Source organism: Somniosus microcephalus, chromosome 8, assembly GCF_052327205.1.
Source record: "Somniosus microcephalus isolate GS21.2 chromosome 8, FLI_Smic_1.0, whole genome shotgun sequence".
Classification (NCBI taxonomy): Eukaryota; Metazoa; Chordata; class Chondrichthyes; order Squaliformes; family Somniosidae; genus Somniosus; species Somniosus microcephalus.
The window spans coordinates 146693524-146718259 of NC_140994.1; the positions used below are offsets into that span (position 1 = coordinate 146693524).

General features: G+C 49.6%; 1 protein-coding gene across 6 annotated transcripts in view; it reads right to left on the reverse strand.

The window, feature by feature from the left end:
- psd2 (pleckstrin and Sec7 domain containing 2) overlaps positions 1-24736 on the reverse strand; it is a 301948-nt gene that overhangs the window by 272805 nt on the left and 4407 nt on the right. For 3 of the 6 annotated variants that reach the window (XM_085995218.1, XM_085995219.1, XM_085995214.1), the window contains exon 1: positions 8532-8621. Coding sequence is in view for 2 of the 6 variants with exons in the window: in XM_085995221.1 (XP_085851347.1) it covers positions 8532-8731 (200 nt within the window). In the remaining 4 variants the exon portion in view is untranslated. Of the gene's footprint in view, positions 1-8531; positions 9227-24736 lie in introns of those variants that run through there. The other 3 variants (XM_085995221.1, XM_085995220.1, XM_085995215.1) reach the window with 2 other exon arrangements.

The following is a 24736-nucleotide window of genomic DNA, read 5'->3' on the forward strand; positions in this document are numbered from 1 at the left end:
TAATAGCATTTTTTTTCATATTTCACGCCACCAATATGCAGTACAAAATAATTTTGGAAATGACATGTACAATGTACCTCTTTTAACTGAATATTCTATGATAAATAATCACACACCACAATTGTCATAATTTGTATGCCGGTAATTGCTATTTTTAGTATTAATATAAACATTATTTTGATCAATTTTATATTTAGGATACAACTCATTTTATCATTACACTCTCCCTAAATTTAACATCATTTGCAACTAAGATCTGCCCAAAAATACTAGCATACAATGAAATACTATTCTCCATAATTAGAAAAGAAATTCATGTTTTATTTCACAATACATTACTTGTCATGGTATGGCTTGGGATGAGCTTAAAATACACAAATCAATTTTTACATCTTTTGCTATGCAATTTAAAAAAATTAAACTTAATATAGCATCTTATGGAGCGTGCACAGCGAGACCTACTGACTAATGCTATTTAAACAATTGCTGCAATTCATGTTTGAAATAAAAGTCCCAAATGTATTCCCTTAAGAGGCACTGCAGTTAAGCTCCACAAAGCCAATTCTCACAGGGAATGTTAACCTGTCAATTAGCAGGTCAGATGGCTTTAAAATAATCAGGAAACTGGGTAATAGATTGAACACAGGAACAGGAGTCGGCCATTCAGCTGCTCGAGCCTGTTCAGCCATTCAATGCGATCATGGCTGATCTGCATCCGAACTCCATCCACCCATCTTGGCTCCATATCCCTTAATATTCTTGACTAGCAAAAATCGAGCACTCTCAAATTTAAAATTATTAATTGATCTACTGATTTTTGTGGGAGAGTGTTCCACATTTCTACCACCCTTTGCGTGAAGAAGTGTTTCTTAACTTCTCTCCTGAATGGCCTGGCTCTGATTTTGAAGTAACGTCCCCTTGTCCTAGGCTCCCCCATCAGAGAAAAAAGTTTCTCTCTATCAACCCTATCAATTCCTTTCACAATCCTAAAGCCTCAATCAAATCACCTCTAAACCTTCTGTATTCCAGGGAATACAAGCCTAGTTTATGTAATCTCTCCTCATAATTTAACCCTTGGAGCCCTGGTAACATTCTGGTGAATCTTCACTGCACTCCTTCCAAGGCTAATATATTCTTTCTAAGGTGCGGTGCCCAGAACTGTACACAGTACTCCAGACATGGTCTAACCAGGGCTTTGTATAGCTGTAGCAAAACTTCCTCTCTTTTATATTGTAGCTCTCTAGTTATAAAGACTAACATTCCATTAGCCTTTTTGAGTAATTTTTATACCTGATTACTACATTTTAGTGATTGCTCATAATGTTTGTGTTTATGCTTCCATAGTAACTGAACAATCACATTGATGACAATGCAATTTAAAATGTAGTCATAGTTACATTTTTACAGATGACATTTCACACAAAACAATGTTAGTAATAATCTCAAAAGGACGAGAAGTCTTTGGGTGCAGTTATTCTGCCACGTCACATCAATGCAAAGTGGTTTCAGGTGTATATAGACATAAAAATGGTAGTACAGGAAACTCTTTTGTATCTGGCACCGGCGGGACCGAGATGGTGCCAGTTCATTAAAAATTCTGGATGACGGAGAGGTATATCTACCGAGGTTATTTTTAACAAACAAAAATAAAAAAATCAAGAAATGTGCAGTATAATTGGGTACTCACCTACAGGATGTTGTGTTAAATGGATGGTGGAAAATGCTTGATTAAGTACAGTACTGCCAGTTGAGGGTAATCCATAACTCTTTAATTACTTAACAGTAAAACAAAACTTATAAACGACTGCATACTGTAGTTGACTTATTCCAAGTCAGCTGGTTCATCAGGAATATCCATGCCAGCTGAGTCATCAGGATCATGCACTTCAACAGATTCTTCAGGCACTTCCACTGCTTCAACTCTTTTGGAAGCTTTCTTAAACATGTCCCGGATGTCTGCTTGCTTAGTGGACTCTTGCCTTTTTTGTAGAAAGGTGGAATGCAGAATATGGAGTTGCATAACTTATTGGGCAGAATAGCAAGGCTGCCTTTCAGCAAATTGGAGGATTAAAGCAAATCCTTCTGCAGCTTTAGCCCAAGAAATCTTCTTCTCTTCAGAAATCTCATCCTCTTCACTTTCCATCTCACATTCCTTTTCTTTCTTTGGATTCAAAACAGTCTCAATTATTTCATCATCACTTAACATATGCACAACACCAACTTCTCTATCTGCATCAACCCACTGCTCAATATCACTTTCACTGAGGTGATGTAGAGGGTTTGCTGGGTGTACATTTTTCACCATGCCAGCCATTTCCATTATTGTACTCTTCTTGGGACGAACATTGAACCCATGAAATTCCTCCTCTGAAGAACCACCTTTGGCAAACATTACAGAAGGCCACAATTTGCGCCAGGCTTGTCTCAAAGTGTGACCTTTCACCAAGTTCCAGGAACATGCAACATTAAAGATGGCATCTTTAAAATGTTATTCCTTCTGAAATGCGTGAATATTGTCATCTTGGTTTAACATTTTACGCCCTGGTCCATGGGTTGTATGAGAGAAGTTACATTTGGTGGCAAATAAATGGTGAAAATATTTCCTGAAACCAACTCGGATTCATGCGGATGATCTCTACAATTATCAAGCAATAAAATGCATTTGCTATCTTCAGGTTTCCCTATTTTACGGAAATGTTCCCTCACAGATGGAACAAAAATATGATGGAACCAATACAAAAAGATTTCCTTAGCCATCCAAGCATTTCTTTGAGCTTTGTATTCAATTGGTAAGTGCCACACATTTTTAAATGCACGGGGATTTTTATACTTCCCAATAACAAGTTTAACCCAGTGTGATCCAACAGCGTCGCACATGTTAGTATGGTTACACAATCTTTATTTTTCTTGTAACCTGAAGCATTAGTCTCACTAGCCCCAGTCAGCATTGATTCTGGCAAAAACCTCCAAAATAAGCCAGTTTCATCAGCATTTTTTATCTGTGCTTACGACAAATCATGTTGCTGCACAATCCGATTGAAATAATTGCAGTATTCTTCGGCAGTGTCGTTATCAGCTGATTTCTTCTCCCCGGAAATATCGAGTCGTCGTATCCTCTGCCGTAACTTGAAGCACGTTAGCCATCCCTCTGAGAAAGCACAATTGTCAGTGAGCTCCATCTTTACGTAGAAATCCTTCGCTTTCTCGATTAGCATGGGTTCGGAAAGTGGAACACCCGCTGAATGCTTAAGAGAAAACCACTCATAAAGCACGGTATCCAGCTCTTCAAGCTTAGGCTTATGAAACGTACGCCGTTTCTCTACACCCTTAGATGTCTCCGAGCTTGATTAAAACTTGAGCAGCTTATCCTTCTGCGATTTGATGTCGTAGATTGTTGACGAACCAATTTTGAATTCATTCATAATGTTGATACACTTCTCTCCCCTTTCTAGTCTTTGGCATAACTCAATTTTCTGTTTTAAAGTTAACACCACTTTCTTCCTTTTGCTTGGACCAACTTTTGGGAATTCCATAATGCAAGATGGGGGAAATAATTCACTATAAAGATGGAGAGACACACCGAAAATGGCGGATTGGAAGAGACTACTGGCCGCGCGGGAGAGTCAAACTCCTGTTATTGAGGTGTTCGGACTTCCGATAGCGCCAAGAAGTCGAGTGGTGGCAGTTTGAAGAACTGCCCCCACTGATTAACTCGGCCACTGCGGGAGACTTGGACTCGGCAACATTTCCGGATATTGAGGTGTTCAGATTGGAAGAGACTTCCGACAGCGCCAAGAAGCCGAGTAGTGGCAGTTTGGAGAACTACCTCCACTGACTAACTCGGCCACCGCGGGAGACTCGGACTCAGCAACATTTCCGGTTATTGAGGTGTTGTTTTCGGAGTATGAATTTTGCCGGTTATTAGAGAATTCCGGATATTTAGGTGCCGTTTAAATTAGAGTTTCCTGTATCAGGTGTCAAACTCCAATTTGTCTCTCAAGTGCACTAAAGCCTTCTCCAGGAAGCCACCGCACCCCAGTTTGAGTTTGCAAAAGATGCAGTATAATTCCTGCCTAGTATTAAGTTACATTTCAAAAGTTCTGAGGTAGTCTGTTGGAGCTCCTCAGAATTTCATAAATTTACTTTACAACATTCCTAATATTAAGAGAAAGCAGACAATCCTATCTGTAGCCTCCTAACATTAAAAACTAACCATCCAGGAAGCAGAGTTGGACACAAATTCAATCACGTGTGCGAAGAGCTCTTTTATCCGTGACCTCAGTGCAAATTCTAACAATGCTCAGTCAGGAGTATAAATCCAGTCTGTTGGCTGCAAATCTCACTCCACAGATACAAACCTGAAACCAGTAGCTGCAGCTTTTGTAACACTATAGTGGTTTGACTTTTACTTTCAGTTAATTAAATTGCAAGAAATTTGTAGCAGTAATCTGGTCATTTAAATGCTGCAGCACCGGAATTCCGATCACTGCTGATATTTATATTGTACTATTGAAGTGATAAATTATGTCTGCCTCTGCCTGCCAATCTGAACAAAGCAGGGAAAAATAACAAAGCAGGTGTCCCTGTCTGCACTGCTCAAGAGTCCATGGGTTGAACTATACTCTCATCCAACTTTTATGTGAACCTCTGCTTCATACTCAGCTGCCAAGCTTCATTACATTCCTGCAGGAAGACTGAGAGACCTGTAAGTTCAGTAAGATACCAATGAAAATTGGACCTCTCTGATTGGTCAGTAATTATATGCAGAGTCACTGGATTGTGCACACATAGACAAGAAGCTTTTGTATGTGGCTTTTGCAAGCAGGCCCCAACAGCTGTTTCTTTTTTTTTAATGCACAAAAACCTTAGCTTTAGGTCTATCTGCCTTACTATTTGTGGGAAATAAATGATGTTAGCACTAAATTACTATACAGTACTATTCCTAGAATAAAAGTGCTCATAATGTCTGCCATTCATGGCACTGAACTTTTTAAAACTTCAATAGCAAAAAAGCTTCTAGGGACTTAGAATAATATGTTTCCTGCATTTATCTAATGACAACAGTTAGCCATCCTGTTGTTCCAGTAAATTAGACAAGCAAGGAAAAAAGAGGGAAAGAAACTACCATCATCAGGAGACAGGCAAAGAGTGGTATGATAGAGTGCTTGGAGGACAGACATTGGGCCTTTGTTGAAGGCATTCATTGCCAAGGGGGAAGCTCAACTGTTTTATTGCTCAGAAATCTGGCGAATTGTGTCCTTCCACTGGAGGACATAGAATACTTTTCTGAAAGAGTCTTTGATCTTTCAACAACTTGCTCAGATAGCTGTTTTACAAGCAAAGACCAGGATTGAAACTAGAATTAAACCATTAACCAATCCTATCCATAGGTCCTGATAAACCCCCTAAGTGCAATTTGCTGGAAAAGATGTACCTCACTATTCGTCTTGCTTGAAGTTAAAGAAATTCTGGGGAAAAGACCACGTCCTACAGTACTGAACCAACCAACCAGAGATTTCAGAAAATATTTAAGGGAGAGATTGTGAAAAGTTGTGGCTATTTCAGCAGAAGAAAATATAGAGGGACCCGTAGTTGGAACTACATTACCAGTTACAGTATTTTGAAAACTGAACTGAAAACATAACTTCAACATTGAAAGAAAAACGGACTTGCATATTATAGTGCCCTTCACATCAGGACATTCCAAAGCGTTTCACAGCCAATAAATTACTTTGGAAGTGTTTTTACTGTTATTAGGTAGACAAATGCGCCAGCCAATTTAAGCACCGCAAGGTCCCATTAAATGTTTTCACTTTAAATGCGTCTCATTGCTGTATACATCAATGAAATATCAGTATAATCAGAGAGACTCGCTTATGCCAATGTCCCCAGCAAGGAATCAGCACCTTCCAAGAAAGCAGATGCTGCCTGGCCTTTTTTTAAAATTAGATCCTGGGATGTGGGCCTCGCTGGCAAGGCCAGCATTTATTGTCCATCCCTAATTGCCCTTGAGAAAGTGGCGGCGAGCCGCTTTCTTGAACCGCTGCAGTCCATGTGGTGAAGGTACTCACACAGTGCTGTTATGGAGGGATTTCCAGGATTTTGACCCAGCGATGATGAAGGAACAGCGATATATTTCCAAGTCAGGATGGTGTGTAGCTTGGAGGGGAACTTTCAGGTGGTGGTTTCCCATGCACCTGCTGCCCTTGTCCTTCTAGGTGGAAGATGTCGCAGGTTTGGGGGGTGCTGCCGAAGAAGCCTTGGCGAGTTGCTGCAGTGCATCTTGTAGATGGTACACACTGCAGCCACAGTACGCCGGTGGTGGAGGGAGTGAATGTTTAAGGTGGTGGATGGGGTGTCAATCAAGCGGGCTGCTTTGTCCTGGATGGTGTTGAGCTTCTTGAGTGTTGTTGGAGCTGCACTCATCCAGGCAAGTGGAGAGTATTCCATCACACTCCTTACTTGTGCCTTGTAGATGGTGAAAAGGCTTTGGGGTGTCAGGAGGTGAGACACTCACCGCAGAATACCTAGCCTCTGCCCAGCTCTTGTTGCCACAGTATTTATGTGGCTGGTCCAGTTAAGTTTCTGGTCAATGGTGACCCCCCAGGATGTTGATGCTGGGGGATTCATCGATGGTAATGCCGTTGAATGTCAAGGGGACATGGTTAGACTCTCGCTTGTTGGAGATAGTCATTGCCTGGCACTTGTGTGGCACGAATGTTACTTGCCACTTATCAGCCCAAACCTGAATGTCGTCCAGGTCTCGCTGCATGCAGGCATGGGCTGCTTCATTATCTGAGGAGCTGTGAATGGATCTGAACACTGTGCAATCATCAGCGAAAATCCCCATTTCTGACCTTATGATGGAGGGAAGGTCATTGATGAAGCAGTTGAAGATGGTTGGGCCTAGGACACTGCCCTGAGGAACTCCTGCAGCGATGTCCTGGGGCTGAGATGATTGACCTCCAACAACCACAACCATCTTTCTTTGTGCTAGATATGATTCCAGCCAGTGGAGAGTTTTCCCTGATTCCCATTAACTTCAGTTTTACTAGGGCTCCTTGATGCCACACTCGGTCAAACACTCTCACTTCACCTCTGAATTTCAACTCTTTTGTCCATGTTTGGACCAAAAAAAAAGGCTGTAATGAGGTCTGGAGCCGAGTGGTCCTGGCAGAACCCAAACTGAGCATCATTGAGCAGGTTATGGGTAAGTGCCGCTTGATATCACTGTCGACGACTCCTTCCATCACTTTGCTGATGATTGAGAGTAGACTGATGGGGGTTAATTGACGGATTGGATTTGTCCTGCTTTTCTGGAGCACAAGTCTTCAGCACGACAGCACGGATGTTGTCAGGGCCCATAGCCTTTGCTGTATCCAGTGCGCTCAGATGTTTCTTGATATTATGTGGAATTAATCAAACTGGCTGAAGACTGGCATCTGTGATGGCGGGGACCTCAGGAGGAGGCCGATGTGGATCATCCACTAGGCACTTCTGGCTGAAGATGGTTGCAAACGTCTTGTCTTTTTCACTCGTGTGCTGAGCTCCGCCATTATTGAGGATGGGGATATTCATGGAGCCTCCTCCTTCCATTAGTTGTTAATTGGCCACCACTATTCACGACTGGATGTGGCAGGGCTGCAGAGCTTTGATCTGATCCGTGATTGTGGGATCATTTAGCTCGGTCTATAGCATACTGCTTCTGTTGTTTCACATGCATGTAGTCCTGTGTTGCAGCATCCCCAGGTTGGCACCTATTTTTAGGTATGCCTGGTGCTGCTCCTGGCATGCTCTTCTGCTCTCCTCATTGAACCAGGGTTGGTCCCCTGGCTTGATGCTAATGGTAGAGTGAGGGATATGCCAGGCCATGAGGTTACAGATTGTGGTGGAATACAATTCTGCTGCTGCTGATGGCCCACAGCACCTCATGGATGCTCAGTTTTGAGCTGCTAGATCTGTTCTGAATCTATCCCATTTAGCACAGTGGTAGTGCTAACACGATGGAGGGTGTCCTCAATGTGACAACGGGACTTCGTCTTGTAAGATTCGCAAAATTCCCACATTTCCCCCAAGGTTATTAATAATAAAAGGGACCCTGCATGGACATTTTAAAAGGGATATCCAAAGATGACATCCGCACCTCGTGACCAAAAGCCTGCAAGATTTTAAAAGCTTGGACTCTGTGGTACAAGCAGCTTTTTCGGGAAATCGAAACCTAAAATGCAGTTTCTGTGAAAAAGGACTTTGTATTTTGGAAAGCAGACACAGGACTTTGAATATGCATTAAGCCAAATCGTAGACAGAAAAACCAGTTAGGCCTATACTTGAGGCCATCAAGTTGTCTGCATAAATAATCGGAAACAGCTTAAGGAAGCCATCGAGGCTGGACAGGCTGATTAAAATGCATTAATAACAATACAGCTCGAACATCAGGCCATTAGGTGCGATAAACGGCCATCTAAAAACAGTTAGTTTAGATTGCTACAATCATTTAAACCAGCCCGCCAAAATTGGAACAATGAACTAACCTGATTTGGCGTGCAGATAAGGGGCTATCGAAAGGAGTATAACTGCAGGCCCTGGGGTAGCAATCTCTCTCTTGCTCTTGCCCTTGTCCCTGCTCTCGTGGCTCCGGCCTCTGGGGCTGCCGCTCGTACTCGTGCCCTGGCCTCGTGGCGGGTTCTCTCCTTGCTCCCCGTAGCAGAATTTCAGTAACTAAGGACACCATACCAATTGCAGGGGAGAGGAACGAGACCCAAGTCCATAGCCATCCAGGACGCCCAGGCCGCAAAAAGGGGCGAGACGAAAGTGAGTAGGCAGTTCAGGACTTGTTTAATAACCGAACGAGACGAGACGAAAGGAGAAGAAGAAGACGGTAACAACTCGATAAGAGCAGAGCAGGGCAGCGAAAAACGTATTGATGAGGCCAAGCGTCTAGTTATAAGCTGGCGCTTGGTGAGACGAACATTCCTTGTTGAACACTGTGAAAATGCAGGTGGCCACGCCACGACGAATATACTGGCGTTCCTAAGCTTGGGTAAGAAAATCTAGGCAGTTAAGACTGCCAACTGCCCTATAGGCACAACGTTGCCGACGACGGCCGCCCGAGGGAGAAGAAGAGGAGAACCCATCGCGACGAGACGACGATGGCAGCGGAGGGGAAGGTGTGTCACAGCAGCAGACCCAGCACCGCGCCCCTGAAGACCATGTGGCGACGGGGTACCTAGAGGGACAAAAGACCAAACCTCAAAACCTGAATTCGTCAAACAGTTGGCTTTTATTTTGGATTGGCGAGCATGAATTCTGGCCCCTCATAGCTTAATCTAGTTAGGTATAGGGGGTGGGATAAGGATAAGGGGATTGTTAATATAGTTTGTTTTCCCTCGATGTGCCTTGTGTTCCCCATTCCCTGTATAAGTATAGCTATTTTGTACTTGCCTGTAATTTTATACTAGTAACTTCTCGTAAGACTGTGTTTATTTCTGTTTTAATAAAATCTTGGTTTTCTTACATCCAAACCACCTGTCTACTCGAGTCTTTCTTTATCGCCGCCTGTACCTAAGTCCGTTGTCTAGAACCCAGGGGCGTGGGAGCGATTCAAACCGCTCACAGACAGTCAGGGGCATAACTGACTGGGCGCACGCGCCACAACCCCCACCCCCTACAGAATGGCGACTGTGGCAGGACACCGGCAACAGGGTTGCGATACAGTAGAAAATGGTTCGGATGAGCAAACCATGATGGAGGAAAGGATTTCTGATTATGTGTTTAGCAAGGTGAATATCACAAAGAAGTGGATCACCACTCTGTTAAGGGCTGGGCGTCCGGTAGATGCAGCAGCTAAGTGGACAGAGGGAAAGGAACACAAGAAGTCCTTGGAGAAGGCAGTTTGGCTGAAGAGTTTCAAAAAGCAGGTCCAGTTTTTGGACAGGCTCGTTGCAGCACAGGCAGTCGAGTTAAGGGAGTCGGCCCTGGAGAGCCAGGATAAGGATCTAGCAGGGGAGAAGTTATTAGTAGCTTTGCAGGCCTCGAATCAGGAGAGTGCATTTAATGGGAGAACATTTAATGGCTGAAGACACTGGATACTGCAAAGGCTATGGGCCCTGACAACATTCCGGCAATAGTACTGAAGATTTGTGCTGCAGAACTAGCTGCGCCCCGAGCCAAGCTGTTCCAGTACAGCTACAACACTGGCATCTACCCGGCAATGTGGAAAATTGCCCAAGTATGTCCTGTCTACAAAAAGCAGGACAAATCCGACCCGGCCAATTACCGTCCCATCAGTCTACTCTCAATCATCAGCAAAGTGATGGAAGGTGTCATCGACAGTGCTATCAAGCAGCACTTACTCAGCAATAACCTGCTAACTGACGCCCAGTTTGGGTTCCGCCAGGGCCACTCAGCTCCTGACCTCATTACAGCCTTGGTCCAAACATGGACAAAAGAGCTGAACTCAAGAGGTGAGGTGAGAGTGACTGCCCTTGACATCAAGGCAGCATTTGATCGAGTGTGGCATCAAGGAGCCCTAGCAAAACTGAAGTCAATGGGAATCAAGGGGAAAACTCTCCATTGGTTGGAATCATACCTAGCACAAAGGAAGTTGGCTGTGGTTGTTGGAGGTCATTCATCTCAATCACATGACACCACTGCAGGAGTTTGACAGGGCAGTGTCCTAGGCCCAACCATCTTCAGCTGTTTCATCAAAGACCTTCCCTCCATCATAAGGTCAGAAGTGGGGATGTTCGCTGATGATTGCACACAGTTCAGCACCATTCGAGACTCGTCAGATACCGACGCAGTCCGTGTCCATATGCAGCAAGACCTGGACAACATTCAGACTTGGGCTGACAAGTGGCAAGTAACATTCGCACCACACAAGTGCCAGGCAATGACCATCTCCAACAAGCGAGACTCTAACCATCTCCCCTTGACATTCAATGGCATTACCATCGCTGAATCCCCCACTATCAACATCCTGGGGGTTACCATTGATCAGAAACTGAACTGGACCAGCCATATAAATACTGTGGCTATAAGAGCAGGCCAGAGGCTGAGAATTCTGCAGCGAGTGTCTCACCTCCTGACTCCCCAAAGCCTTTCCACCATCTACAAGGCACAAGTCAGGAGTGAGATGGAATACTCTCCACTTGCCTGGATGAGTGCAGCTCCAACAACACTCAAGAAGCTCGACACCATTGAGGATAAAGCAGCCCGCTTGATTGGCACTCCATCCACCACCTTCAACATTCACTCCCTCCACCACCGGCGCACTGTGGCTGCAGTGTGTACCATCTACAAGATGCACTGCAGCAACTCGCCAAAGCTCCTTCAACAGCACCTTCCAAACCCGCGACCTCTACCACTTAGAAGGGCAAGGGCAGCAGACGCATGGGAACATCACCACCTACAAGTTCCCCTCCAAGCCACACACCATCCTGACTTGGACCTGTATCGCCGTTCCTTCACTGTCGCTGGGCCAAAAACCTGGAATTCCCTTCCTAACAGCATTGTGGGTGTACCTACACCATATGGACTGCAGCGGTTCAAGAAGGCGGCTCACCACTATCTTCTCAAGGGCAATTAGGGATGGGCACTAAATGCAGGCCTAGCCAGCGACGCCCCCATCCCATCAATGAATTTTAAAAAAATTAAAAATGCTGTCCAAGCAAATCGTGTAGTGGGTGGGGAAGATTTCGGGGTGTGTAACGACGTACACCACCGCGGACAGTTCAGCCTGCTGGGTGCTCATGGTGCTGGGGAGCTTAATCGCCAGGGCAATGTTTGCCGCTGGGTCGTAAACTCCACACCCTGTGAGACGCTTGCCAGCAGATATCGTGCTGGAACCGTCTACATAGATCTCGCGGCCTGTGGGATGTATCCCGGCCCGTAAACCTATGTTTACTTCCCAAACCCCTTCAATGCAACACCGGTGGGCTGTTCCAGGATATACCAGGTTGGTTGCAAGCTTTGGCTCACAGAGACCCTTCACTCTAAGATCCATCTGTGAGAGGAGCAAGGTCCAGCGGGCAATGCGGGCACTGCTCACTGTCCCATCCTTGATCCTCCCATCCAGAAGCATCTGGGTGGGTGTGTGATGGGTGAGGAGGGTGATGGGAAAGGTGCCTGTGAAGATCAGTGATCTTTTCACAGCCCAATGTGTGGCCAAAAGGTGCCGCTCACAGTTGGAGTAGCTCCTCTCCACATCCGTGAGTATCCTGGAGGAGTAGACCACCGGCCGCAGTCGGCCGTGCCGCTCTTGGAGCAACACAGCACTCAGGCTGTCCCCGCTGGCTGCTACCTCCAGAAAAAACTCTTTCCCCCCATCTATAGCCACTAGAACTGGTGCGGTCTGCAAGTCTTTCCTGAGCCTGACAAATGCTGCCTGGCAACCCTCATCCCAAAGCCACTCCACTCCCTTGTGTAGGAGTCGGAGCAGAGGGGCTGCAGTGGCTGCATAGTCCTCAATAAAGTCTCTACAGTACCCGGTTAGCCCTAGAAACGACCTCACACCAGTTACTGTGTTGGGGACCAGTAGTTCTTGTACCGCTTCTCTCCTAGCCTTATCTATGGCCTTTTCTCCAGCGCGCACGGTCAGGCCGAGGAATTTCACCTCCTGCTGGCCGATCTGCGCTTTCTTGGGGTTTACCTTGAAACCCTTCTGCCCTAGCAGCTCCAGCAGTTCAGCCAATAGTGGGCCATGCTCCTCTTTCGAATCAGTGAACAGGAGCAGGTCATCCACATATTGGACCAACTGGGCTGGCTAAAGTCCTTAAAACTGTTTGCCATACGCTGATGGAAAACGCTGGGGCTGTTGTGGAACTGCTTGCCTCAGGGCTTCCACGTGTACTGTTGCCCTTTAAACGTAAAGGCAAACTTGTACTAATCCTCCCTCCTTACAGGGATGGACCAAAGCCCATTGGAAATATCCAGCACCGTGAAAGTGGTCGCGGATGCTGGAATACTTCCTATCAGGTCGGCAACTGCTGCTACTGTGGGTGCACAGGCTGGGATGTTACTATTGAGCACTCGGTAGTCCACCGTGGCCCTCCAGGAATTGTCCAGCTTTCTGACCAGCCATAATGGAGAATTCACGTGGGTGGCTATCGGCCTCAGAACTCCCTGCTGTACTAACGAGGACATGGCTGCTTCCATGTCTGGCTCTGCTTCCCTGGGGAAGTTATACTGTTTTTGTGGTCGGGCCATGGGCGTCCCCGTCTACGCTGACCTCAATCCCGTTGACCCTCCCGCAGTCATGTTTGTGAGTGGCAAAGGTGGCCAGGTGGGCCTGCACAAATGCCTGGAACTCCTGTGGGGTGTTGCTGACCATAAGCTCGAGGCTATAACCCTCTTTGGGCTTCATGGTGCATAGGGTCCCCTTCCCTTCCTTTCCCGGGATTACTACGATCTCACCGTTCTTTACTTTCCCTGCCCCCCATAAGCAATGGTTCCTCAAATCCATTAGGATCCCGTGGCCTACAATAAAGTCGGCTCCCAGGACCCCTCTTCCACCCTCCACTTCCCATTTCATCAGGACACAGGTCCACTTGGAGCGGAGCGGTCCTAACCGAATGGCGAGCGGGATGGAAAACGAGCCAGCCTGTTCCTTACTTGAGAACCCCGACAGACTGTATGGGACTCCGTTAGAGAGAGACGAGGTGGTGGGGTTAGCTCAGTAGACCACGGTGCATGATGCCCCAGTGTCTAACAGATAGGTACCCGTCACCTTTTCTACCTCCATCTCCAAAAGGGGTCTTTTCCATTCATCATACCGGAGGGAACACAGGTAAACAGGCTGCGCTGGCTCTAGTCAGGGCTGTGGGTTGGACGGGGCTGATGGGGTCAGAGCACCAGTGGCTGCTGCTACTCTCCCCTGGCCAGTCAATAAGGACCTCATGGTGTCCAAAAGTGACTCGACCTCTGCGGAAGGGATTCCTGCCCCCGCCTTTTGGGCTGGGGCTGTGGAATTCTTTCCCTTGTTATCTTTCCAAGGGTTTTTGCACTCCTTCCGCCAGTGACAATCCTTCCCACACCCGTAACAATTGGTCTTTGTGTTGGGTGGGTTACTCCCTTCCTGGTGCCAGTCTTTCCTACCCGGTCCGGGTTTTACCTCATGCACCTTTCCCTTGGGTGGGTGTGAATCAGCTCCCCTACCGTTTTTGTAGGCCAGAGTTAGCTGCCTAATCACCGTGAGCTCGGTGGTCTGGGGGCTTTTGGGGTCGAACCAGACTTCCGCCTTGGCCCGGACCTGTGGCAAGCTGTTCGCCAAAAGGCAACGGAGCCAATGGACCAGGAGATCCCCATTCAGGAATCCCCAGTCCAGTGTCCCCGGACAGACCCTCCGGTACACCGGCCACAGCTGGTCCGCTAAAGCCTGCGGGGTTTCCCCTGGGAGCTGGACCGTCCTCTCCACGCGGGAGAAAGGACATCCCTCATTCATCCCCATGGCCTCCAGAACCGCATCTCTAAGCTCCGCGTACCCGCTCTGCCCCCTCTTACACTTGTCAGAGAGGGATTGGAGGAGACTACTCTCCAGGGAGAATAGCAGCATCTTGGCCTGTTCAGCGCCATCGCAGTCGTTGACGCTGGCTGCCTGCTCTACTTCCCTGAAGTGGATCGAGGGGTCTCCCTTCTCGGAGAGCTGCGGGATATGGTTGACCATAGCCCTAAGCTGTTGGGTGTTCAAGGGTAATACGAACTGGTTTTGGAGGGGTCCCTCATCGTCGCCATTGGCGGGTGGGCCGAACCTCCGATGCTGTGCTGGGCACATCGGTCCCGGCTCCGACTTCACGGGCGGGGGTTGCTCTACCTCTGCCTCCCCCTCTGGCTCCACCCCTGGCTCCACCTCTCCTTGCTGCCAAACCTTGCTGAAACTTGGCGCTATGGGTGGTGGTCGTGAGGTCTCCTCTCAACCGGGTCGTCCCTAGGCACTACCGGTGACGTTGGAACTGTCCTCCCCTCGGTCCCCATAAAATCTGCCTGGCCTGCCTTTGGGCTTATGAGGCATACCATGCCTTTTGCCTTCCGGAGGGCCCGGCTCAGTTTTTCTATCCTCTCTTTACAGGGGGCGTGGTCTGCCTCCTCAAACCCCTGTTCGCTCGCTAGCTTGTACGCTGCCTTTACCTCCTGTACTTTCTCTTCCTGTTCCCTAATCTGCCTTGCCAAGCGGGCGTTCTTCTCCCGCAACCTTAACTCATTTCCCTTGGCCTCAGTGACTTCGCACCGCAGGTATTCCAACTGGGCCTTTTTTTTTATTCATTGATGGGATGTGGGCGTCGCTGGCTAGGCCTGCATTTAGTGCCCATCCCTAATTGCCCTTGAGAAGATGGTGGTGAGCTGCCTTCTTGAACCGCTGCAGTCCATATGGTGTAGGTACACCCACAATGCTGTTAGGAAGGGAGTTCCAGGATTTTGGCCCAGCGACAGTGAAGGAACGGCGATACAGGTCCAAGTCAGGATGGTGTGTGGCTTGGAGGGGAACTTGTAGGTGGTGATGTTCCCATGCGTCTGCTGCCCTTGTCCTTCTAAGTGGTAGAGGCCGCAGGTTTGGAAGGTGCTGTTGAAGGAGCTTTGGCGAGTTGCTGCAGTGCATCATGTAGATGGTACACACTGCAGCCACAGTGCGCCGGTGGTGGAGGGAGTGAATGTTGAAGGTGGTGGATGGAGTGCCAATCAAGCGGGCTGCTTTATCCTCAATGGTGTCGAGCTTCTTGAGTGTTGTTGGAGCTGCACTCATCCAGGCAAGTGGAGAGTATTCCATCACACTCCTGACTTGTGCCTTGTAGATGGTGGAAAGGCTTTGGGGAGTCAGGAGGTGAGACACTCGCTGCAGAATTCCCAGCCTCTGGCCTGCTCTTGTAGCCACAGTATTTATATGGCTGGTCCAGTTCAGTTTCTGATCAATGGTAACCCCCAGGATGTTGATAGTGGGGGATTCAGCGATGGTAATGCCATTGAATGTCAAGGGGAGATGGTTAGAGTCTTGCCTGTTGGAGATGGTCATTGCCTGGCACTTGTGTGGTGCGAATGTTACTTGCCACTTGTCAGCCCAAGTCTGAATGTTGTCCAGGTCTTGCTGCATATGGACACGGACTGCGTCAGTATCTGACGAGTCTCGAACGGTGCTGAACAGTGTGCAATCATCAGCAAACATCCCCACTTCTGACCTTATGATGGAGGGAAGGTCATTGATGAAACAGCTGAAGATGGTTGGGCCTAGGACACTGCCCTGAGGAACTCCTGCAGTGATGTCATGTGATTGAGATGAATGACCTCCAACAACCACAGCCAACTTCCTTTGTGCTAGGTATGATTCCAACCAATGGAGAGTTTTCCCCTTGATTCCCATTGACTTCAGTTTTGCTAGGGCTCCTTGATGCCACACTCGATCAAATGCTGCCTTGATGTCAAGGGCAGTCACTCGCACCTCACCTCTTGAGTTCAGCTCTTTTGTCCATGTTTGGACCAAGGATGTAATGAAGTCAGGAGCTGAGTGGCCCTGGCGGAACCCAAACTGGGCGTCAGTTAGCAGGTTATTGCTGAGTAAGTGCCGCTTGGTAGTACTGTCGATGACACCTTCCATCACTTTGCTGATGATTGAGAGTAGACTGATGGGACAGTAATTGGCCGGGTCGGATTTGTCCTGCTTTTTGTAGACAGGACATACTTGGGCAATTTTTCACATTGCCGGGTAGACACCAGTGTTGTAGCTGTACCGGAACAGCTTGGCTAGGGGCGCAGCTAGTTCTGGAGCACAAGTCTTCAGTACTGTTGCCGGAATGTTGTCAGGGCCCATAGCCTTTGCAGTATCCAGTGTCTTCAGCCGTTTCTTGACATCACGTGGAGTGAATTGAATGGGCTGAAGACTGGCATCTGTGATGCTGGGGACCTCAGGAGGAGGCCGAGATGGATCATCCACTCGGCACTTCTGGCTGAAGATAGTTGCAAATGCTTCAGCCTTGTCTTTTGCACTCATGTGCTGGGCTCCACCATCATTGAGGATGGGGATATTTTTGGAGCCTCCTCCTCCTGTTAACTGTTTAATTGTCCACCACCACTCACGACTGGATGTGGCATGACTGCAGAGCTTTGATTTGATCCGATGGTTGTGAGATCGCTTAGCTGTCTATCGCATGTTGCTTCCGTTGTTTGGCATGCAAGTAGTCCTGTGTTGTAGCCTCACCAGGTTGACACCTCATTTTTCGGTATGCCTGGTGCCGTTCCCGGCATGCTCTCCTGCACTCTTCGTTAAACCAGGGTTGATCTCCCGGCTTGATGGTAATGGTAGAGTGAGGGATATGCCGGGCCATGAGGTTACAGATTGTGGTTGAATACAATTCTGCTGCTGCTGATGGCCCACAGCGCCTCATGGATGCCCAGTTTTGAGTTGCCAGATCTGTTCGAAATCTGTCCCATTTAGCAGAGTGGTAGTGCCACACAACACGGTGGAGGGTATCCTCAACATGAAGACGGGACTTCATCTCCACAAGGACTGTGCAGTGGTCACTTCCACCAATGCTGTCATGGACAGATGCATCTGCAACAGGTAAATTGGTGAGGACGAGATTAAGTAGGTTTTTCCCTCTTGTTGGTTCCCTCACCACCTGTCGCAGACCCAGTCTGGCAGCTATGTCCTTTAGGACTCGGCCAGCTCGGTCAGTTGTGGTGCTACCGAGCCACTCTTGGTGATGGACATTGAAGTCCCCCACCCAGAGGACAGTTTGTGCCCTTGCTACTCTCAGTGCTTCTTCCAATTGGTGTTCAACATGAAGGAGTACTGATTCATCAGCTGAGGGAGAGCGGTAGGTGGTAATTAGCAGGAGGTTTCCTTGCCCATGTTTGACTTGATACCATGAGACCTCATGGGGTCCTCAGTCAATGTTGAGGACTCCCAGGGCTACTCCCTCCCGACTGTATACCACGGTGCCACCACCTCTGGTGGGTCTGTCCTGCCGGTGGGACAGGACATACCCAGGGATGGTGATGGTGGTGTCTGGGACATTGGTTGTAAGATATGATTTATGACTATGTTCACGTGCAATTCGTGTACGGAGTACCTGGCCATCTGGTCCCGCCGTGGTTACACCTCCGCTGACGGGAGACCCCTCACAGTAAAACCCCTGCTGGAAAAGATCCTGGCAGCAGTGGGGGAGAAGGGGAGGTTTTCATCCACAAGGTGAAAGCCCATTCCTCCACAGAACCCCGTGGCCAAGGCAACCAGCAGGCTGACTTGCTCGCCAAGGAGGGTGCCCGCACAGGCACTTTCTGGGACCCATTTGGGTCCAGACCCATGGCGGCGGTCAGAGGTAGGGACGGGACTCAAGGGAGTGCAGGGGTAGCGTTGGCCCCAGACCTTAAGACAGTCCAAGCCTCAGACCCCGTCCTCAAAGCAATCCTCAGTGCAGTAACTGAGGGAAAAGGAGTAGAGGGCCCGTACGGCACAGCAACCCTCTCCATAAAAGAAGGCATGCTGTTCCGGGGGGAGCAGTGGGTTGTGCCGCAGCAGCACCGGAGGGAATTCCTTCAACTGGCCCATGAAGGTCCAGGAGCGGGACACCCCGGGCCTGAGACCACCTGGCAGCGGGTGGAACAGGCGGGATGGTGGCCGGGACTCAGGGACGATGTCCGCGAGTTCTGTGCAGGCTGTCTTGTGTGCGCTGCAAATAACACCGGCCCCCACAAATGGAAGGTACCCAAGGGACATGTCAGGAGGGTAGAGGGGCCATGGCAGTCGATACAGGTCGACTACATCGGGCCCCTGCCCACCGCCCAGGGAGGCTATAAGTACTGCCTAGTCCTGGTGGACGTGTTTACCAAATGGGTAGAGGCCTTTCCCTGCAGAACAGCCACAGCTCTGGGTACTGCCAGGATCCTGGTCCGGGAGGTGTTCTCGCGGTGGGGACTGCCACAGTATATGGAGTCCGACCAAGGGAGTCACTTCACCGGACAGGTGATGCAGAACACCCTTATGCTGCTAGGCATTGAGGGGAAATGGCACGTGGCCCACAACCAGCAGTCATCCGGGATTGTGGAACGTATGAACAGGACTCTAAAGAAAAGGTTGAGAAAGGAAACAGTGGACTTGCCCCGTAAATGGGCCGAGGCCCTACCATTGGTTTTGATGGGGATCCGGGCCAGTCAGTCTAAAAGCACAGGGTACTCCCCGTACGAGCTGATGACCGGCAGGGTTATGCGGACCGCCACCCATGTACTAGCCTCGGTGCTCACGGAGGGTCAGCTCAGGGAGGTAAACCGGGACAGGTTCGCCCGAAACCTCTTTGAGCACCTGAAACAGGTCCACGAGCAGGCAGCTGGGAACATGGGAAGGCAGCATCGGAGTAACCGATTGCTGCTCGAACCAAGGAAGCACCACGAGTGGGAGATAGGAGATCAGGTTATGGTGAGGAACTATGCCCGAGTAGGAAGTTTGTGATGCGCTATCAATTACTCATAAAAGACTGAGAGTTAAGAGAGTAACTAAAGGCTTTTATTAACAAAAGAATGAAGGTCTGCCTCGAGTGGTCGACCGGTCCAGAATACAAAGGGGCTGGGGAGCAGTCATCTTTATACTAGGACTTGTGGGAGGAGTCAGCCGAGGCATGTCCAGGCATGTACACAGTGGAAGCTCGCCAGGGGCTGGTGCTGCCCTCAATAATCCCTTCCTTCAGGAGCCGCTCCACTTCGGTTTTAATGAAAACCCTGTCCCCGGCACTGTATCGCCTGCTCTTTGTGGCGATGGGCTTACAGTCGGGGGTGAGGTTAGCAAACAGTGGGGGGGGGGGGGTGACTCTGAGTGTGGAGAGGTTGCACCTGGTGCGCGGCGGGCAATTTGGGAGCTGCTGGCTGCGGACTGTGAGTGGGGGTAGGGGTCCACCGTACGCCATCGTAACACTTTTAAGGTGGCACTGAAAATCTAACCCCAGCAGGACGGCAGCGCAGAGGTCGGGCAGGACCAGAAGTTTAAAATGATCGTACACGGTCCCGTCTACTACGAGTGTCACTACGCAGTAGCCGCCGATGTCCGCCGACTGGGACTCGGAGGCCATAGAAATCCGCTGGTGCGCAGGCAGGACTGGGAGAGAGCAACGCCGCACCGTGTCGGGGTGGATGAAGCTCTCCGTGCTCCCAGAGTCAAAAAGGCAGATTGTATCGTGGCCATTTACCTTAATGTCCATTGTGGAACTGGCCAGCTGGTGCGGTCTCGCTTGGTCCAGTGTAACGGATGCCAGCGTAGGGGTCGGTGTGTCGCTGCGGGTATCAGATGAGGCGGTGTTGGGGGCCTGCTGCGTTCCGGCTGTCGTCCAAGATGGCGGCGTCCATGATCCCCATGTGGCTGGAGGCGTCCAAAATGGCTGCTGTACCGGTGGTTCGCACATGGCCGGGGAGGCCCAAGATGGCGGCCCGCATGGCCCACACGCGGCGCTGCTGGGGTTCGGGGTGGCTTTGGCCCTGCAGACGTTAGCGTAGTGTCCCTTCTTCCCGCAGCCCGAGCAGATCGCGTTTTTCGCCGGGCAGCGCGCTCTGGGGTGTTTTGCCTGGCCACAGAAGTAGCATTTCTGGCCTTGGGGCACTGCTGTCTGGCCTTGGGACACTGCTGCGGTAGTTGGGCCGTTGCTGGGGTGTGGCTGGGGTGGCACGGCGCTATGAGGCGGTCCTACCGTGTCCCAGGCTGTCATTCCCCGCGGCGTCCATGGTGCAGAGGAGTAGGCATCCATGCCCCGGTAGGCTGCATCCAATGATAGTGCGAGTTCAGAGGCCTTGTTGAGGTCGAGGTCACTCTGCTCCAACAGTCGCTGTCGGGTGTAATTGGATCTGTGGCCCGCTACAAAAGCGTCCCGGATAAGTTCCTCTGTGTACACGCCGGCCTTTACATCCTTACAACCACAGGCCCGGCCAAGCACAGACAGTGCCTGAAGATATTCCACGGTCGATTCCCCAGGTTGTTGTTTACGACTCCCCAGAAGGTGCCTGGCGTACACTTCGTTCACTGGGCGCGTGTACTGGTCCTTGAGGAGCTTGATAGCGTCCGCGTACGAGGTCGCGTCTTGGATGACCGAGTACACTCGGTGGTTCACTTTGGAGGTCAGGACATCCAGTTTGTCCTCGTCCGATTTGATTGCAGCGGAGGCGGTCAGGAATTTTTCGAAACACTTAAGCCAGTGAGTAAACTTGGTGGATGAGTCCGCCTCCCGATGATCTAAGTCCAGGCATGCTGGTGTGAGGATCTTCTCCATTATAAAAATTTTGTTAATAAAATTGATGCGCTATCAATTACTCATAAAAGACTGAGAGTTAAGAGAGTAACTAAAGGCTTTTATTAACAAAAGAATGAAGGTCTGCCTCGAGTGGTCGACCGGTCCAGAATACAAAGGGGCTGGGGAGCAGTCACCTTTATACTAGGACTTGTGGGAGGAGTCAGCCGAGGCATGTCCAGGCATGTACACAGTGGAATACAAACAGTGGTTTACCACAGTTTGGAACCATTGTACATGGGGCCCTACAGTATTGTGGATAAAGCTAGCCCCATGGTATACACCGTTAAGATGCCCCGGCATATGAAATGGTTTCATATCAACCAGTGTAAGCTGTTTAAACCTGAAAGGGGAAAACAGCCAGTTGGGGAAGAATCTGAGGATAGAGATCCTCAGCGTGCAGCAGGAGCGAGTTCACAGGCTGCACAGGCAGGCGCTGTGGCTTGCTTAAAGGGAGGGGCCATCCCGCCCATCGATTGGGACACTCACCCACGGAGACTCTCAGCTCGCAGCAGCAGGCTGCGAAGAGTTACCTGCCCCTAGCCCAGGTTCGGGAGAGGTCAAGCCTGAGGGAGCTGCGGTTCGGGTTAAAGGCCCATCGGCCAAGAAAGCCCCGCCCGCCAAGGCCCCTAGAAGGTCCCCACGGACGCCCCAGCCGAGAAAGCCATGGTCACCAGCTCTCCAGTTACCAAGGGCCGCCCCTCGAGTCAGGGGGAGGTCCAAGGACAGAGGTCCTCAGCCAGCAGCCACGGGCTGCGAGGGACCAACAGTGCAGGACGGTGCGTCCACGCCGGAGGTAGCGGTGAGCCACAGTCCAACCAGGAATTAGCCTGGCCGCCCGGAGACGGGCGGCGGATGTATATAGTTTAGGTAATTTAAGTTTTTGTTATTGTTAAGTTTAGGTATTTAGCTTAAGTTTGGTTGTTTTAGCTTAAGTTAAATAAGGTGATGGGTAGTGTGAATTAAGTAAGGAATCTGCTAAGAGTGTATATATTTGAGACGAGGTCGCGGGACCCGACTATGCTTCACCAAGCCAGAGAATCTCTTGGGGACCTGGCTGCATGTTTTTATATCTTTTTGCAGAAAGACTTTCAGGATGAAGGGGATCATAATCCTATTCGCCCTGATGGGGATGAGCGTCGGAAGGTGAGGCGACGTGGAGGACTCGCACATCTACGGCTGCTCGGGAGAAAAGGCTCCAGTGGTGACTGCCGGGAGCAGCTAACAAGGCACGGAGGGACCTGCCGTCTGCGCCCACGAGGGAAGATGGCCCGGGTGGTTGGGATCCAACTCCACCCGGTACTCCAGCCAGACCGGATTCACCTACGGGGAAGCCTCCCTCCCCTGCCCTAACGTACGGGTTGTGGCCTCACAGATCGGGGTCACTGAAGGGAAACGTGTGTGCCTGACTTGCACAGGACAGAGTCCCCTGGGAAGATGGTGGTGGCTCAGGAAGCTGAGCACGGACATGGGGGATCGCACCGCCGACTGGGAACGGATGGGAAACGACACCCACCGAACGGTCACTGGGACCCAAGAAGGGACCAGTGTATGTTGGGACAAGTGGTGGGAATTGGAACAAGGAATCTATGTCTGTATGTGGGGGTCAAAAAGGGCCTGCCCTACGGGCGTATCTATCATCTTCTCTGCAGCCTGGCAGGATAAGGGGAAGGGGGTAGAATGGGATTCTCACCTACACACAAGCATAGTCCCATGGTACCCAGCCCCAGTTAAAGCCACTGAGCTAGTGGCGCGCGCCCGAAAGCCCTTGCCCACAACTCAGGCAGCAAGGACACACCGAGAGGGGTGCCCCACCACCACCAAGGGACCAGGGAATGGGTTGGTACTCGTGCCTACCGATCAGATGCTGTACCAGGGGGTACACTACGCGGTAGCCTCCGTGATTTTAAATCTCACCGAGGTACATTTACCGGAGTGGTGTCCCAAAGAAACAGAGCAGCTATACCAGGCCCTATTAAAGGACATGTTCAAGAAGTTTTACGAGTTTGATTTCGCCCATGTGGACAAAACCGAACTGTACATCACAAACTGAGAGTTTTTGGGTAATGCAGGGAGGCAAAGAAGGGGAGTATGGAATGATGTTTTTACTGCATTTAATACTGGGTCCTCTGTCATCAACAGCCTAGATGACATAGAGCTACAGACCCAGATAAACAGTTTAAAAACACAGTTAAGAAAGATATTACTGGATGAGAACAAGGTAGTGGGCTCGGAATTGCATGAGGACCAGGCCATGACAGTCCATTTAAAAGAAATTATAGCTGAGTTGGAACAGCACACAAAGACAGTAAATGCCCTCAGAAGGGAGGACAGAAATGCTTCTGACCAGGCTGAGCAGAATGAGGTGTGCGTGCTGTATGGGGCGTGGTTGCTGGGCGAAGGCCGCAGCAATCTGGAGGATTTATAACAGGGTTTAGTCCCCTCCTGGATCAGCAACAAGCACCTCGCAGCCCTCCACCCGTTTGAGAATGCATTAAGCCCGTGCCAACTCCGGCTAGCTTCCGAAGCCTATCCAGTCCCCGTGGATTGTGGGCGGTCCAAACACACGATCATGGGAGTAGTAGTTAGGATGCTGGTCATGGGTAGGACAGCCCGACCCGCGCCGGTATACAGGGTTGAGAACATTGGAGTCATTCAAGGGGGGTGCACACATTCGTTTCACCGCGGTCCCGCCTTACGTCATAAAGTGGGAGCACGCTATGACAGGTACTGACCTCTCAGGGTGCCGGAGCCGGGGAGCACACATAATCCTGTGTCCCCAGCACTTGAATGCCTGTTCAAAACCGCAGTGTGGGTTCAGAGCTGCTGGCGCGAAACCTATAAATTGCACCATGGAGGCAATGGCACAAGGCCATGTTCCCCCGCAGGTTGCATATAGAGGTGGGAAATATTGTGTCACCACCGGCACGCCCCACTACCAGCATGGACAGCATAGCTGGTGTCCGGTCAGTGATAGCAGTTTCTGTTTTAAACCTGAGGCAGAAGTTCAAGTGGCCCAGGAGCGAATTGTCCCCATTCCTGAACCCTCCACTCTTCACCTCACTGTGAAGGAGAATTTTACGAATTTGCAGAAGTACGTAGTGCGCTTTGGCTACGAAATTCCCCCTCTCCCAGAACACCTTACCAAAATACTCAAACCCGTTATAGTTTCGCAGAAACATTTTTATACTCTAGAGCAGAAAACAGTAGAGATAGGAGCTAAGATATTGGATATTGTGATTCCACCCTGGTGGGACAATTTCAATAACATAGAGGTCCCTTCGTGGATCAGACTGGCTTCCCACATTCTCGTGGTTTGCCAGTTAGGGAACCAGAAAATCTGGAAGGAACATTATGTGACGGTGGAGGGAGATACGCCTGTTTAAGTCTTTTCCTTGTATTCTGATTAAAGATTGTTGTTTTTTTGTGTTTGTTGTTTTTAATAAAGTTTTCTTGTTTTTTTGTGATGCGTTTAATAAAGATGT